General features: G+C 51.9%; 1 protein-coding gene across 1 annotated transcript in view; it reads left to right on the top strand.

Annotated features, from left to right (window-relative positions):
- Positions 1 to 9237: 9237 nt before the first annotated feature.
- The window catches only part of LOC308043211 (olfactory receptor 14J1-like), a gene marked incomplete at its 5' end in the record, with an annotated part of 175405 nt that continues 167311 nt past the window's right edge, over positions 9238 to 17331 (top strand). The window contains one exon of the mRNA XM_080349138.1: positions 9238 to 9390. Within this exon, the coding sequence (XP_080205264.1) occupies positions 9238 to 9390 (153 nt within the window). The remainder of the gene's footprint in view (positions 9391 to 17331) is intronic.

Here is a 17331-nt window from a genome sequence, read left to right as displayed (position 1 = left end):
GTGTCCTATGTGCAGATCTTGAGGGCTGTGCTGAGGATCCCCTCTGAGCATTGACGGCACAAAGCCTTTTCCACCTGCCTCCCTCACCTGGCCGTGGTCTCCCTGTTTGTCAGCACTGGTTTATTTGCCAACCTGAAGCCCTGCTCCATCTCCTCCCCATCCCTGGACCTGGTGGTGTCTGTTCAGTACTCAGTGGTGCCTCCAGCAGTGAACCCTCTCATCTACAGCATGAGGAACCAGGAGCTCAAAGTGGCACTGAAGAAGCCGATTCAATCATTTTTCTGTCAGCAGCAATAAGTTACCTGTGTCTCTTCAGAAGTGATTTCCAGTTCATCTCAGGAACTTCCTGTGCATTGCGCATTTCATCTGTGATAACCATGTTTGTCAAGGAGTTTCTTTACCCACGGCACTTCTCCAGAGCAGTGACTCAGAGACCTGTCTACCTGTTTCTGGGGCCCTGGTACAGCTGGTGTCCTGTGTCACATCTCTGTAATACAGGTGTGGACCCATTTTAAAATCACTGTATTTCTGAAATTGCAGCCATCTTTTTGAAACACCCCACAAAAGGGGATTTCCTCAGTCTCAGTATTTGGAGCTTGGGCTCTTCTTCCAAAGCTGTGGTCAGCCTGAATAAATTTCCCCCACAAGGCCATGCTGCTGTAGTTGTGTTTTTCATGGCTCAGGGGAGGACATGGGGCATCATGTTACGTCATGGTGCTGGTTTGAGTGTCCATCTGTGGGTGCCCAGTGTTCCTGGAGATGGTGAAGGACCTTCCGTGATCTGCCTTGGACTGTCTCACTGTGGTTTCCAGGCACCACAGCCTGCTCCCTGTGCTCTGTGCTTCAACAGGGGAATGAATGACCCACAGAACCCTGTTTCTGCATTCCCCAGCTCAGGGCAGGCTGCTCTGTCACTGCGGTAGCAGGAGCAGCATGAAGAGCTCCTGGCCAGGAGTTGTGTGCTGGTGAGAGGGGCTGGCACAGGAGGGCTGCCAGCAACGGGTGTAAAGGCTCTCTTGGAAACCAGAGCAGGGGACAAAGGGGGGTTGGCCTTGCTTCCATCATGCCATGGCTGGCCCCAGCCCTTAGGCTGATAGGCTGATCCTCCTCTCTGTCCCAATCCATTTCTCCATCCATCCATCCATCCATCCATCCATCCATCCATACCAGTACTCCATCTGGGAGAGCTGCCTTACTATGTTTCTCATCCCAATGAGATCACAGAATCATTTAGGTTGAAGGAGACTCTCAAGATCACTTTGTCCAACCATTAACCCAACTCTGGCACTAAACCGTATTCCTTAAGAACCTCATCTATATGTAGTTTAAAGACCTCCAGGGATGGTGACTCAACCACTCCTTGGGCAGCCTGTTCCGATGCCTCACAAACTTTTCCAAGAAGAAATTTTTCCTAATATCCAAACTGAACCTGCCCAAGTGCCACTTCAGTCTGTTTCCTCTCCTTCTCCAATTGCCATATGGGAGAACAGACCAACACCCTCCATGTTACAACCTCCTTTAGGGTAGCTGTAGACAGCAATAAGGTCTCCCCTCAGCCTTCTTTTCTCCAGGCTAAACAGCCCCAGTTACCTCCACTGCTCCCCATCTGACTTGTTCTCCAGACCCCTCACCAGCTTTGTTGCCCTTCTCTGAACTCACTCCAGCACCCCAAGGTCTTTCTTGTAGTGAGGGGCCCAAAACTGAACACAGGATTTGAGGTGCATCCTCACCAGTGCCAAGAACAGAGGGATGATCACTTGCCTGGTCCTGCTGGCCACACTATTCCTGATGCATGCTGGGATGCTGGGGGCCTTCTTGGCCACCCGGGCACATGCTGGCTCATGTTCAGTCACTGTCCATCAACACCCCCAGGGCCTTTTCCATTGGGCAGGTTTCTAGACGCTCTTCCCTGAGCCCGCAATGCTGCCTGGGGTTGTTGTGACCCAAGTGCAGGACCCAGCACTTGGCATGAAATTGAACAAGTCCAAGTGCTGGTATGTTCACCTGGGATAGAGTAACACTGAGTGTAAGTGTAGATTGGGAGAGAGTGGCTGGAGAGCAGCCCTGCAGAAAGGGATTTGGTGTGATGGTTGGCCAGTGGGTCAATAGGAGGGAACACTGTCCCCCAGCAGTCAAGACAGTAACCCCCATCCTTGGGTGCATCAAACACAGCATGGCCATGTGGTCAAAAGAGGTGACTATGCTGCTGTATTCAGCATTGGTGCAGCCTCACCTTGAGTTCTGTGTGCAGTTCTGGGCCCCACATACTATTACAACAAGGACGTAAAGGTCCTTGAGGGCATCTAGACTATCCCCAAGCCCATTGGAGGCCCTTAGGAAGAGTTCCTCTCTCCAAATATCCAGCCCAGATTGTTGCTGCATGAACAACCAGGAGAAAGTGCCCGTGGACCCTCATTCTAGACCCCATCTCCTCCATCCCATACAAGCAGTGCTCTCCCCCTTGGCACTGAGGTGGTTCCAGGGACCCAAGAGACACTTGTAGGAGGAGATGTTGGAGGGGGATATGGTGTCCTTCAGTGCTCCTCATGGTACCTCCTGCTGGGCTTTGTGCCACTGGTCACAACCCCCTGAGCCTGGATGTTCAGCCAGTTCCCAGTGGTGCTAAACAGGAACAAGCCCATGAGCACATTGGGCTGCACTGGGAGGAGCGTGGCCACCCAGACAAGGGTAGTTATTGTCCATCATGACTCAGCACTGCTGTGGTCACATCTGGAGCCGTGTGTCCCAGTGTGACGTTCTCCATTCTGGAGGAACGGGAGGAGCTGTTGTGTGGCCAGAGAAAGTCTGGGTCATGTGTAGAGATGCTGAGAGACCCAAACTTCTTTAGCCTGGTGAAGGGGAGGCTGAGGAAACGTGCTGTTTTTACTGAAACTGAGCTGATTTTCTTCATGCATTTTGAACCTCTCTCCTTCACAGTCAGTACAGTCTTTTGTTCAGATCTACTATGAGAATAATGAGATAACGCTGTTCCTTCCCCGGGATTGAGTTAATTCTTTCTTTTAGCAGCTTTACAGTGTTTGCCATTTGGTATGTAAGGAACGTCAGAACTCGCTGAGATCTTGGTTGTTGTCAGGGAAACCAAGGACTTCTTTGGCCATCCAGCTGTGGATGTAGATTGGCAGGAGGGGACACAGACAGGACAGCACCTGGATTGACATGCAGGTCAGGAGGAGGAACAGGAGGGAGATATTCCTGGGAATATGGAAGGAGGAAAGGCCTCTCTTGGGCTAATCATGTATGGCAGTGCCATTTGCATGCTGTGGGCATGGCTGTGCCTGGGAGATGGGGAACGGCTGCTGCTGGGGTGGCTGTGCTCAGTCATGGCCCATGAGCTGACCCTGCTCTGCTCCTCTCTTACACTGCCCACAATTGGATGGTCCTCAGGAATCATCCATGAACCTGGTGGATGCATGAACCTCCTGCAGTGATGGGGCTATGGATAAAAACAGGGGATTCAAGTAAGTTTGGAACTGGGACATTGAGGTGACTGGTAACCATTGCCAGGTATATGAAAGAAGCTGGATGAGTTGTGAGGAACTCACAGGCATTTCCAACAACACAGAACACCAGAGGCTTGCAGTTAAAGCAACAGCACTTGACATAAACACCACCCCCAAAACACAAAACACTCACACTGACCACAGGAAAAGCCTTGAAAAACATTGGAGAAAAATCTACCAGGTCCCAGGGGTCAGGGCTCAGCCATTTTGTGATCAACAAGCATCAAGGGCTGACATGGCACCAGAGCCACCTTCACATGGCCTTCACCACCTGTAACCACTGTCTCCAAGTCTTTTGTTCACCAGCCTCCAGGGACAGGGACCTGCAGTGGTTGTTCCCTTCACAGCTGTGTCAAGTGATGGCCCTTCATGGGGTCCAAACACCCTCAGAAACTTGGGGTTTGCTTCTGCCTTTCACTTCATTGGAGGTTTGTTCATTCTTTCAGCATCTGCAGTTCAGGATCATGGCAGCAGAGGGCGCATGGACATACAAAATGCTCTTACAAGCCAAGGCTCTGTGCATCATTTTCATAAAGCCTTCAAGTATGGTGTGGATGATGAGGGAGATTTCAGGAATAGCCAAAGCAAGAGCATTTCCAAAACAAATAGCGATAAAGCCAAATTTCTTCTATTTCCTTCCCTGCTCGCCCTTCCCTCCCTTTCCAGAACAGGTGGTCTCAGCAGCCTCCAGTTCATATTGGTGTGGAGCGTCTCCTGATAAAGACTGAATATGTCACAAAATGGGTTGCCTAAAATGCCATGTGTATGAGGAGATAATCCAGGACACCTCGAGAGGAGTCACACTCCTCTGAACCAAGAGGTGGGTGTCCCTGGCAATCTCAGGTGCCACAGCACAGCGACACTTGTGTTCAGGGAGCTGGTCAAGTGACCCATCTCCTGTTCTGTAACGGTGTCTGAGTTTGCTCAGGTCACCCCTGACTTGAGCCCCATCCACTGCTGGGTGTTCTCCAGACTCCTGCCTTCAGGAACCAAGTCCCAGGAGACCTTGCTGCTGAAGATGGAGGCAAAGAAGCCATGAAGAACCTCAGTCCCGTCTGATTCTACTCTTACGTAGTTCAGCAGCAGGTCCACGTTCACCCTGTCTATTCTCTTACTGCAAGTGAAGCTCTGTCAACTCATTTTGCTGCCCTTCTCATGCAGGTATCAAGTCCAGGACAGCTTTGTCATCATCCCCACATCCATGGACAAGGTTTCTAAATTCCTCCTTTGCAGCTTCCCCTGCTTTCACCTCCTGTGTGCGGCCTTTTTGCCCTGCAGCTCCATCAGTGCAGAGGAGCAGCCTCACAAGATAAATGCTTCTGTCTGTGCGTACTTGGAGGGATCATTCTTGTGCTTGGAGCAGCCTGTCCTGTAAGGATTATCAGATTTTCTGAGCTACTTCACCCCTCAGATCTCCTTCCATGTCACCACTTTGCCCAACATCCCCAAGTATGTCAAAGTCTTCTCCTGTGGGGCCCACCAGCCTGTGCTCTGCTGCTGGCCTTCCTCTCTCCCTTCTGGTGCCTGGGACCCCACTGTGTCCTGGTCACAACAGCCAAGGTGGACACTGTTGTTCACATCCCTCACTAGCTCTTCCTTGTTTCCCAGTTCTAGATCCAGGTGAACATCAGTCTTTTTGGCGCAGCGGGCAGACATGTTAAGCAGTTGGCCAAAGATTCTCTGGAATGTTGGCAGATTTGCCTGACCCATTAATGTCAGGGCAATTACAGTTCCCTATAGGAAGCTGCTCATTGACTGGAGATTTCCTTGCTTTGATGACAGAAGGACTTTTCCATTACTTCTCCATTATCAAGTGGTTTGCAACATCCGAAACATTGTCACCCTATGTTGGGTTTCCATGCCAAAGTCTTGGAACTGAGGGTGAGTGCGGCTGTGCTACAGCTATCACCTCTCTAAGAAGACAACAGGGTTTGACCGACATCAGAAAGAGCTGATTTCAGCTGCTCCAAGATGGACCCACTCCTTGCCAAATCTGAGCCACTCGGTGATGCTGGCAGCACCTCTGGGATATTGTTTTTGAGAAAGAGTAAAAAACGCTGCACTACAGCAGGTGGGAGAGAGGAGGGAGGAGATGTGAGAGAAAAGCACTGCAGACACCAAGGTCATATCCCATAGGACCCAAGCAGGTCCCTCAGCAGGCCAAATCCTGCTCTCCTGAAATCCTGCTCTTGGCCTTGTTCTCATCTCCCAGGAGCCTCAGCTTCACTTTCCCATCCCTGACTGTTCCATCCTGACCAACTCTTTCTGGTTTGTCAGTGTGAAGTCCCACAGGGCACCTCACCTCACTGACTCCTCAGTCACCTGTGTCAGGAAGATGATGTCAATGGGCTCCAAAATCCTCCTGGATGGCTGGTACCTTGCAGATATTGGGATATCTCAGGTCTGCCAAGAGGACACGGCCTGGAAACACGAGGCTTCTTTAATTTATCTGAAGGAGGCCTCACATAATTCCGATTCCTGATCAATGGGCCTGTAGCTGATGTCCAGTGACCACAACATTGCCCATGTTGTTCTGCCCTCTCATGCTGACTCCTCAGCGTTCAGCTGACATTATCTGTCCCCAGTCAGAGCTCCACGTAATCCTACTACTCCACCATATGAAGGGAAACATCAGAAACTCCAGACGTCTTGCATTATGAGTACCAGACACCCAAGACCCCACTGTTTCCCCAGGAGATGATATTTATAGTGTCCTGTAACTCCTCATGCTGTTATGTTGGGAGAGACACCCTCATCAGGATAAGCCATCTGTGTGCAAACAATAACAGCTGGGCAAATGGAGCTTCAGTCCAGGGAGAGTCCTGACCTTCTGAATATCTAATATTCACCCATCAGAAATCTCTGAGTTTTGACAAGATGAAATGACGAATTCTCAGTGACCCTGAGGAGAAGGGCCTGGGCACTACAAGGTCCACACACTAGCCCGTGGTGCACGCTCACCATGAACAAGGCAGCTGCACACGGGGCTGCATAAGGAGGAGTGTGAGGACCCAGACACCTGCAGTTCTCATCCCATTCGGTTCAGCACTGGTGTGACCCACACACACGGGTGTGTGCCAGTGTGCGGCTTCCCAGTTTGGAGAAGCAGGGAGGAACTGCAGAGTGCAGGGCTGTGCCAAGGCAGGTTCAGCACCTTGTGCACATGGTGTGGGATGCTGAGGGACCTGGGCTGCTTTGGCCCAGCAGCGCTGGGGAGGCTGCAACAGTGCAGGAGTAGCCTGAGAGTGCTTGAACGGTGGTTTCAGAGGTGGTGGAGGTTTTCTACATAGTGGGAAATAATGACCCAAAGTGCAGCTGAGGAGGTCCAGGCTGGACATGAGCAGAAAGGAATGTGAGTGGAAGGGCAGTGCTGTGGTGGAGCAGGTCAGCAGAGGGAGTCTGCATCAGCCCAACGCTTTGTGCTTCAAGGAGCAGCTGGGGAGGATGGAGAGATCTCAGCAAAGGAAGGAAAATGCTCAGACAAGAGCAAGGTGGGGCAGCAGGGGGGATGTCTGCAGCCTGCAGGGACAGAGGTGCAGGGGATACCACAGCACAGGACAGGCTGTCGTGGAGATGATCAAGGGATGTAAAGAGACTGAAAGCCCCAGCAGACATGAGCTCCTTCTCCCCTTGGCTATGGCTGTTGTCTGCACCTCTGATGCCTGTGAGGAGACACCTTGTCCTTCCAGCACAGGGGCCTCATGGCCTCCTTGTCCCCAGCCAGGAACCTGGGAGTTGTGGGACCATAGTCCTGCCCTTGGCCTTGCACAGTCCCACATCACACTGTCCCAGGAAGGGCCCTGGGCAACGTGGGAGGGACAGGATCTGACTTCTCAGGGCTGGGGATCAGGGCTTGGCCCTTTGGTTAATGAAACACATCTAGGTTTACTGATCATAAGAAAGACCTACACCTTGCTTCTCCTGACCTTTCATCTCTAACCCAACCCTGGGGTCATTTCCTCAGTAGTGTTCCTCTGCAGGATCCATTAACATTACAAGAAACTTCGGAGTATGAATCTGAATTTGAGTTCTTGAGAAGTTTCTTCAGCTTCCCCTCAGGGTCTGAGGTCCATGGACTCAGCACCAAATCCACCAGAGGGGTCATTAAATCGCCTTGGGCTGCTCCTGTGCTGCTGAGCTGGGCTGGGCTCCTGGGACACAGGGAGCTCATGGCAGCTTCAGCGCTGCAGAGAGACAGCTCTGCCCAGGAGCAGCTCCTCTGCACACGCAGCAGGGCTGAGGGCTCTGCCTGGGGATCTCAGCAGACAAGCAAGGCAGAGAGAGATTAAAGGTGGTCAGGACTGGGAGGATGACCGAGAGCTCACTGGAGGAGAAACTTTTGCAGCCCTTGCCATGGTAAGTCTCTGGTGCAGGGCAGTGCAGCTGTAGTTCCTGGAGGCATCTCCTAAAACTGGCACAGGCACAGCTTGTGGGATCTGTAAGGACGGGGTTCTTGTCAGGCCATGTTGAACAGCTGTGAAGCCGGGTGAGCACCCAGGGGTGCCCAGGGCTGTCCTGCAGAGCAGGGTCCCTGCACCCCAGGGCTGTGCCAGGCAGGGACTCTGCCGCCTGCCAGGGTCAGCGCTCAGCCTGCCCGGGAGATCCCATGGCAGCAGCTGTGGGGGGAAGGAGCGACCCCCGGCAGGGCAGGCAGGGAGCTTGTGGGGTTGAAGGGGGCTGTGTGGGTCAGGGCTGCTCAGAGCTCCAGATCCCCCCACAGACATGGCACAGGGTCCTTCTGAACAAGGACATCAAGACAGGAACAGCCGCAAGGGAAGGAGTCTGTGCTTTCAGTTTTCCACTATTGCTCATCTGGGTGTGCAGTTGGAGATGGGGATTTATTTCTCTCTTTGGAGAAGACACTGAGACCCCAGTTCTCGTTAGGATGTGTCTGAGCTGCTCCCGAGCCCCGGCACACACAGAGCTGCCCCTGGGCAGTGCCAGGAGGTGTGAGCAGGACAGAGCTGAGCACACAGCGGGTGGGACGGGGTCTGTGACACTGACAGGGAGCAGACCAGGGGCAGACACACAGCTGCAGGCAGCACAGACATGGGCAGGGAGAGGGAGATGGACCAGAAATGCTGGGGACAGGATTCAGGACCTCCTGCCATCCCCTGCAGTGCAGACACATTTCCCAGTGCAACCCCTGGTCTCCTCTCCTCCCCAGCAGACCCTCTGCCCCACAGCCATGGGGTCCAGGTCACGAGTCTCCACCTCAGCAGCTGGATCTCCAGGTGAAGGGTTCCTGCAACGTGGTACACAAAAAAGGTGCTAAAATTACTTGCTCTACAGTGTCATTATGGGAGTGGCAGCAGCACAGCCAGGTCAGAAGAAGGTTCCACAGCATGCCCGTCTGCGTTTCTGTCCTTGCTTTATTTTCTGGTAGCACTACAGTGTTCTTCCCTGTTTCTCCACCTGTCCCTGGTGCTCGTGCTCTCTGAGCTTGGGGTGGGAGTGTTGGTCAGTTTTTGTTCTGACACCAACACAGGGGGTCTTGACCCAGAGGTGTATTCATGGAAACTAGATGCCCAAGCTGCATTTTAAATTGTGATGAACTGTTTTTTTCAGTTGGTAGAAACAGAATGAGTGGAAAGATCCCTCTATCAGGGAGGGATTTTTCCATAAGAAACACCATGTTTATTTTCTTCATAGAAGTCTCCCTTGATGTGTCACTGTCTTCCCTCCTTGCACAGGTCCTCATGCCCACAGGCAGCCAATGTCCAACAGTAGCTCCATCACCCAGTTCCTCCTCCTGCCCTTCACAGACACATGGGAGCTGCAGCTCTTGCGCTTCTGGCTCTTCTTGGGCATCTACCTGGCCGCCCTCCTGGGCAATGGCCTGATCATCACCACCATAGCCTGGGACCAGCACCTCCACACCCCCATGTACTTCTTCCTGCTCAACCTTGCCCTCCTCGACCTGGGCTCCATCTCCACCACTGTCCCCAAATACATGGCCAACTCCCTCTGGGACACCAGGGCCATATACTCAGGATGTGCTGCACAGCTCTTTTCATTTGCCTTCTTGACAGCAGCAGAGTATTATCTCCTCACAGTCATGTCCTACGACTGCTACGTTGCCATCTGCAAACCCCTGCACTACGGGACCCTCCTGGGCAGCAGAGCTTGTGTCCACATGGCAGCAGCTGCCTGGGCCACTGGGTTTCTCAGTGCTCTGCTGCACATGGCCAATACATTTTCACTGCCCCTGTGCAAGGGCAATGTCCTGGGCGAGTTCTTCTGTGAAATCCCCCAGATCCTCAAACTCTGCTGCTCACACTCCTACCTCAGGGAACTTGGGCTTCTTGTGGTCAGTGTATGTTTAGGATTTGTGTGTTTTATCTTCATCATCCTGTCCTATGTGCAGATCTTTTGGGCTGTGCTGAGGATCCCCTCTGAGCAGGGACGGCACAAAGCCTTTTCCACCTGCCTCCCTCACCTGGCCGTGGTCTCTCTGTTTGTCAGCACTGCCATGTTTGCCAACCTGAAGCCCCCCTCCATCTCCTCCCCATGGGTGGACTTGATGGTGTCAGTTCTGTACTCAGTGATACCTCCAACAGTGACCCCCCTCATCTACAGCATGAGGAACCAGGAGCTGAAGGATGCCATAAGGAAACTGATGACTGTTTGCTTTCCAAAAGCAGTCATGAGCTGACCTCTTTCTTCTGCATGTTACTTGTAATATAACTCATAAACAGCTCAGCCTGAGTTTTGTAGGGGTTTTTTTTTGTTTGTTTTTCTTTGGTTTTAGCTTTTCTTGGTTTTATTAATGCTCTCCACAAGCAAAATCACTTATCATCTTATTTCTATGTGCATATATGGCTCTTATGTGACCCATAATCTTTGTGTAAATGCAGAGCTGTACTCTGTGTGTTTAAATGAAATGAAGGACCCTGCACTGCCTTGTTTGTCCAGAATCCTCTCTCTGGGATCTCTGGGGCTGCAGGAGCCATGTCTGTGTGCTGAGGGGGAGTGAGCAGGAGCCACCCTGAGTTGGGTCTTCCTCCCACCCTGCCCAGCATGAGCCTGCGGACTCACCCCATGGCCCTGGGCACCACAGCCCACTTGCTCTGCAGAGCAGCACCGCCAGTTCGGGGCTGCGTGGAGCATGGGAAGGGGGGCAGGAACAGCTGGCCAGGTCAGCATAGCTCAGGTCTCTTGGGAAAGATCTCTGTGGGGAGATGGGAGAAGCCTGGGGCACTGTATGTGTGCAGAGAAGAAATGGAAAGAGAAACCCTTTGCTGCAGGTGGCAGCTCAGGGCAGGTGGCCCTGGCACTGTGGCAGCAGGATCTTCCTGAGGATCCTCTAGGCCAAATGTCTCATGCTGTCCTGGGGAGCCAGGCTGGACCTGGGTCTGCAAGCTGCCTGTGCTGGAGACCCACTCAGCTTGCTGGCTGGATGAACATTCTCACTGTCCTTCATTCTCACTGGTCCCCACTGCTGTGGGACCAGTTCCAGTTCCAGTGTGGCTGCTCTGCCGGGCTCGGCTGGGGAGAGGGCAGGGGGGTGGCACAATTCAGGAGGGGGTGGGAAGGCTGAACTGGCAAATGCCCCAGTAAAGAAAATACCAGTGAACGGCTGAAGTGTGTGAGTGTGCAGGGCTGGCAGACAGCAGGGTCCTCTCCCAGCCAGGCCTCCTGGGAGAGCCCTGAAGCACCAGCAGAGCAGGGGCTGCTGTGTGCCCATGTTTGTGGGACAACCTGGGGAAACTGGCCCAGGACAGTCACCACAGACCAGCCCCTCAAAACCACCATTTCCAGCACTGGCCCTTCACCCCAGCTGAGAGAGGTTGTTCATCCCTCAACACAAAGACACTGAATGAGTAAGTCAGAGTCCAATGTTTCAACTGTATGGATGAGATATGAGCATGCCTATCATGTACATAAGATGAACCCGACTTAGTACAAACACCATCAGCTATTCTTGCATGTTCCATGAAGGCCTGAATACAGCACTAGGATGTGCTGCCTTGAACTGAGGTCCCCATGTCCATTCCGCATGACGTGGGACATGAGGATGGCCATGCCTAAGGATCTGGACATGCTGTATCATTGTGCTGAGGCCTATTGTCTGAGGCTTAACAAAGCCAAGTGCTGGGTCCTACACTTGGGTCACAACAACCCCAGGCAGCGCTAGAGGCTCAGGGAGGAGTGGCTGTAAAGCTGCCTGGTGGAGAGGGATGTGCGGGTGTTGATCGATAGCTGGCTGAATATGAGCCAGAATGTTTCCAGGTGGCCATAAAGGCCACCAGCATCCTGGCTTGTATCAGGAATAGTGTGGCCAGCAGGACTACAGAAGTGATGGTGCCACTGTGCTCGGCACTGGTGAGGCCGCACCTTGAATCCTGTGTTCAGTTTTGGGCCCTTCATCTCAAGAAGGACGTTGAGGTACTAGAGAGAGGGCAGAGGAGGCGACAAAGCTGCTGAGGGACTGGAGCACAAGTGTGATGAGGAGTGGTTGAGGGAACTGGGGTTGTTCAGCCTGGAGAACAGGAGATTGAGGGGACACCTCAAGCAGCAAGTGATAGAACAAGAGGAATTTGCTGCAATTTGCACCAGGGGAGGTTTAGATTGGATATTAAGAAAAAAGTATTTCCTGGAAAGAGTTGTCAGGCATTGGAACGGACTGCTCAGGGCAGTGGGGGAGTCACCACCCCTGGAGGGGTTTAAAGGTGTTTAGACAAGGTTCTCTGGGACATGGTTTAGTGCGAGAGCTGGGCTGTGGTTGGACTCAATGATCCCAAGGGTCTCTTCCAATCAGAGTATTCTATGATTCTACGATTCTGCCTCAGATGAGAGTCCACAAAGCCAACTCAGTTATGGACACCTGACACAACCCCGACATTTGTGTATGTGACTCTGGGAACAAACCCCACTGACCCAGTGAGATTCACCTCAGCTGCCCTGTGATTCTGGATCGTGTTTTCAAAATGACAGTGCAATCGAGGAGGTCCTGGCATGTTGTGTGTATGAAATTGTGGCAGGCCTTGGACATGGTCTCCCGTGGTGTCCTTATAGCCTGATTGATGCTGTTTGTGTTGAAGAAGTGGATGCTTGGTAGGAAGTTCACTGAAACATCAAGCCCAAATATCATCTGCGATGCAGTGTCCTCTGTGCAGTTAGTGTGTCATCCCCCAGTGACCAGCATTTGGGCCAAAACGGCTGAAGGTCGTTATTGTCCCTTCTGTGCTGTGATGGAGATGATGCAAAGCTGAGCGAAGACCTTGAAGAACCTCACCTGGTCACCCTGCTTTGGGAAGGAGAGTGAAGCAAGAAGATGTTCAGGCCCCTCTTCAAACCTGACTGACCCTATGATTCAAGGAGTCTTTCCCCTGCACACGTTTTTGAATATAGAATATCTGCAGAAAAAAAAAAAAAAAAAAAGGAGATAGAAATTATGTCAACATACAAACAACAGTTACTGCAAAGAAAGTTTCTCCACTCAAACATTTAAAACATTTAGAGGGAAATGCATTTGTTTAATTTGGTACAACAGGCATACTATTATCTGGTCAGGCCCTGGGCTATGGGGAGGGGGATGGATGGATTCGGTATTACGAGGTCAGCTGAGTCTCAGACACTCATAATCCAGTCAAAATCATGTGGCTCTGAAGGGGACAGTGGGGTCAGTTCTGTGTCTGGAGGTGACAGCCCAGCAGCAGGGACATGACTGGTAAAGAACCTCTGCCCAAGTGCCCACAGGTCTTACCCAGGAAGAGACCTTGGAGATTGGTTGTCATGTCCATCCCACCTGAGAACATGACGGGACATCGGCAGGGACATGGTCATGTCTGTCAGAGAAGCTGAAAGGCCAGCAGCACTCATGGGATTTAGGAGATCATGTCGAGGTGACTTCCCTCTGATCAGGTAAAAGGGAAAGAGGTGCAGGGGTAGCACCGTGTAGAACAGTCTGTGCTGGAGATGGCAAAGGGTGCTCTAAGGCTGGAAGGGAGCCACAGATCTCAGGTCTCTGTCCTCTTGGCCAGGACAGTTGTCTCTGCCACTGAGGCCCAGGAGAAGACATGTTGTCCTCATGGCACTGGGGCTTTGGTGCCTCCTTGCAGCCCCATGGAGAAGCTGGAAGCTGTTGTCCCAGTGTTGTCCTTCTCTGGGCCTTGAACACCCACATTCCACGGTCCCAGGAAGAGCCCTGAGCCGTGTGTGAGGGACAGGATCCCCCTTCCCATTGCCTGGAGCTCATGGCTTCTCCTTTCTGCTTCAGAAAGCAAACCAAGGGGTTTCTGAGCATCAGAGCTGAAGAAAAGACTCAAAGGAGACCTCCTGGTGGCTACAGCTTCCTCACAAGGGGAGAAGGTAGGGAAGGTACTGAGCTATTCTCTCTGGTGACCAATGACAATATCCAAGGCAATGGAAGAAGGGTGTGCCATGGGAGGGTCAGGTTGGACATGAGGAAAAGGTTCTTCACCCAGAGGTGCTGGACACTGAACAGGCTCCCCAGGGAGGTGTCACGGCCCCAACCTGACAGTGTTCAAGAAGAGACTGGACAATGTCCTCAGACACACGGGGTGACCTGTGGGGTGTCCTGTGCAGGGACAGGAGTTGGACTTGAAGATCCTTGTGAATCCTTTCCAATTCAGGACATGATACGATTTTATGATCCTATGAAACACTAGGTTAAAAGTCCCTGTTTTCATTGTCCAGATGAGTTGTAAACATACACATCATGTGCATGTTCACTGTGTGCATGTGGTGAGATGAACCCAAGGGAGCAGAAATGGCATCAGCTATTCCTTGGGGTGCCATAAAGGTTAGTGGGACAGAGATGGTGTTTGGGGGTCTCTTCCAATCTGTGTTATTGTAGGATGCCATGAATCTTTTCCTTGGAGAGCTCTTTCACGTCACAATAGACAGAGGAAGAAGAGGAAATAAATGAAGAGGCAGAAGCAGAGATGTAAAATGCCCCAGAGTAAATACAGCAGCTCCTATGAGGAACGTTTCTCCACTCAAACCTTGATAGGAAATCTATTGGATACATTTGATGAAAGCAGCTCAGTTTGATCTGCTCACACACTGGACCACAAGGAGGGTGATGGTGGGTACGATGTCGTGTGGTCACTTGTGTCTCAGTAACTCATAGTCCAGTAGGAATCAATGGGTGTGGAGGGCACTGTGAGGTCACTTCTGCCTCTGCAGGGGATTGGCCAACAGCAGGAACACGGCTGGGAAAGGACTGTGAGGTCACACACACAAGACGAGCAATCGGGCCTAATCAGCATGGCTTGATGAAAGGCAGGTCCTGCTTGACCAGCCCGATCTCCTTCTGTGACAAGGTGTCCGGCTGAGCAGATGAGGGAAAGTCTGTCGTGGGGAGTGAATCTGCCACACGGGCTGTGGTTGTTGTGTCCTTAGACTGCAGTAAAGCCTTTGACACCGTGTCCCACAGCATCTCCTGGAGAAGCTGCAGCTCAGGGCCTGGATGGTTTATCTGTGATGGATCAATGACTGGCTGGAGAGCCGGGCCCAAAGAGTTGTGGTGAATGGAGCCAAATCCAGTTGGTGGCCGGTCATGAGTGGTGTCCCTGGGGCTCAGTATTGGGGCCAGTTCTCTCTCAGTTCTTTATCAATGATCTTGATGAGGGGACTGGGTACACCCTGACTATGTTTTCAGATGACACCAAATTGGGTGGGAGTGTTGATCTGCTGGAGGGTACGAAGGCTCTACAGAGGGATCTGGAGCTGCTGCTTCATTAGGCTGAGGCCATTTGTCTGAGGTTTAACAAGGCCAAGTGTCAGGTCCTGCACTTTGGTCATAACAATCCCCTGCAACACTACAGGCTTGGGGAAGAGTAGCTGGAAAGCTGCCTGGTGGAAAGGGACCTGGGGCTGTTGACTGACAGCAGCTGAACATGAGCCAGCATGTACCCAGGTTGCCAAAAAGGCCAATGGCTTGATATGCATCAAGAACAGTGTAGTGGGCAGAACCGGAGCAGCGATCATCCCCTTGTACTCGGCACTGGTGAGGCCACAACTCAAATCCTTGGTTCAGTTTTGGGCCCCTCACTATAGGAAAGACCTTGGGGTGTTGGAGTGAGTGCAGAGGAGTGGGACAAGGCTGTTGAGGGTCTGGAGCACAGGTCTGCTGAGGAGCAGTTGAGGATTCTGAGGCTGTTTATCCTGGAGAAAAGGAGACTGAGAGAAGACCTTTTCGCTCTCTACAACTATCTGAAAAGATGATGTAGCATGGACGGTGTTGTCTTCTCCTGAGTAGCAAGTGAGAGGAAATGGACTCAGCTTGTACCAGAGAAAGTTCAGAATTGATATTAGGAAAGGGTTGTGAAGCAGTGGAACAGGCTGCCCAGGGAAGTGGTTGAGTTACCATTCTCTGTTCCTTAGCACAGCTTCTAGGAGGATCTGTTTCATCATCTTCCCAGGCACAGGTAAGAGGCTGACAGGTCAGTAGTTTTCAGGGTCTTTCTTTCTACAGCAGAGAAACACTGCCACACATCGCAGGTTAAAACGTGGAGACTGGACATGAGGAGGAAGAAATGTCAGTCAAAGGGCAGTGCTGTGGTACGAGAAATCATCCAGAAGGAGCAGGAGATCAGTCCATGTACTTGTGTTTCAAGGAAAAGCATGAGAATGGAGACACATCAGCCAATGTATGGAAATACCAGGGTGGGAGCAAGGGGAGGAAGCGAGATGGGTGTCTACAGCCTGCAGGGAAACAGAAGCAGCTGAGGGACAGTGTAGGACAACCTGTGGTGGAGATGGCAAAGGGCACTGGCAGGGCTGGATGTCACCAAGAGAACCCAAGTCTTTGTCCCCTTGGCTATGGCCATCGCCGCTGCCACCAAGGCCTGGGAGGAGACATGTTGTCCTCAGGCACTGGGGCACCTCGTGGCCTCCTTGCACATCCCCAGTAAGGCTGGGAACTGTCACACCATTGTCCTTCACTCAGCACCACACAGCCCACATCCCCTGCCCCAGGAAGAGCCCTGAGCAATGTGTGAGGGACAGGATCTGCCTTCCCAGGGGCTGGGGGTCAGGCCTTGGCCTCTCTGCTTCAGCCAACTAAACCAGGGTTTTCTCAGCACCTCAGCTGCCTGCACGTTTCCCTTTGTTTATCTGCCATCATGGCCTCCGATTCTCTGCTCTAACGAGTCCCTGGGGAGATTTTGCTGGTACTTGCCCTTAGTGGAACTCATTAATACTTCAAGGAACTTAGTACTTTTTTCTTCTGGCTTTGACTTCTGGAAAGGTTTGTGCAGTCTCTTTTCAGCACCTGAGTAATGTTCAAGGACTCAGCACCAAATGCACCATGGGGCTCATTACACTCATAAAGCTCTAACAAACCATGTCTCTTCTTGTAATTTCCTTCCAATCTTGTATAGTTAATTAGAGAGTTTTCTTTGTGTAATTATGGAGAAAGATTTCAAGAAGCTTCTGATAAAAAAGTCTTTCTATTGTAACAGGTGTATTTTAATACTTTTCAGTTTGAAGAAGATGTAGTTGCAGCATTGTGTGATGTTGCTCCAGGGTCTCTCCTAAGAAGGTCTGGACTGGCTGGAGAAGCTGTCCCTTGAGGTCTCACACCATGTGGACAACCTTGCTCCTCACCTCCCCAACCCCATCGTTTCTCTCATTGGCCCCCTGGGCCTTGAATCTCTTTTCCTCACACCAGACTTCACTGCAGTCTGCAGCTGGATGTGCCAGCTCCTTTGCACCAGCTCCCACCTGCTCTCCTTGGAGACCCAACTGCACACAGCAAAGAGGGACTTTGCTTTACCCTTGAACAAAAAAAATACAACGGAGGAAATACCTGGAGGATGAGGGAGATGAGATGTACAGA

Source organism: Nesoenas mayeri (genome assembly GCF_963082525.1).
Source record: "Nesoenas mayeri genome assembly, chromosome: 8".
NCBI lineage: Eukaryota > Metazoa > Chordata > Aves > Columbiformes > Columbidae > Nesoenas > Nesoenas mayeri.
The sequence above is the reverse complement of the archived record's forward strand: the minus strand, read 5'-3'. Positions and strand labels throughout refer to the sequence as shown.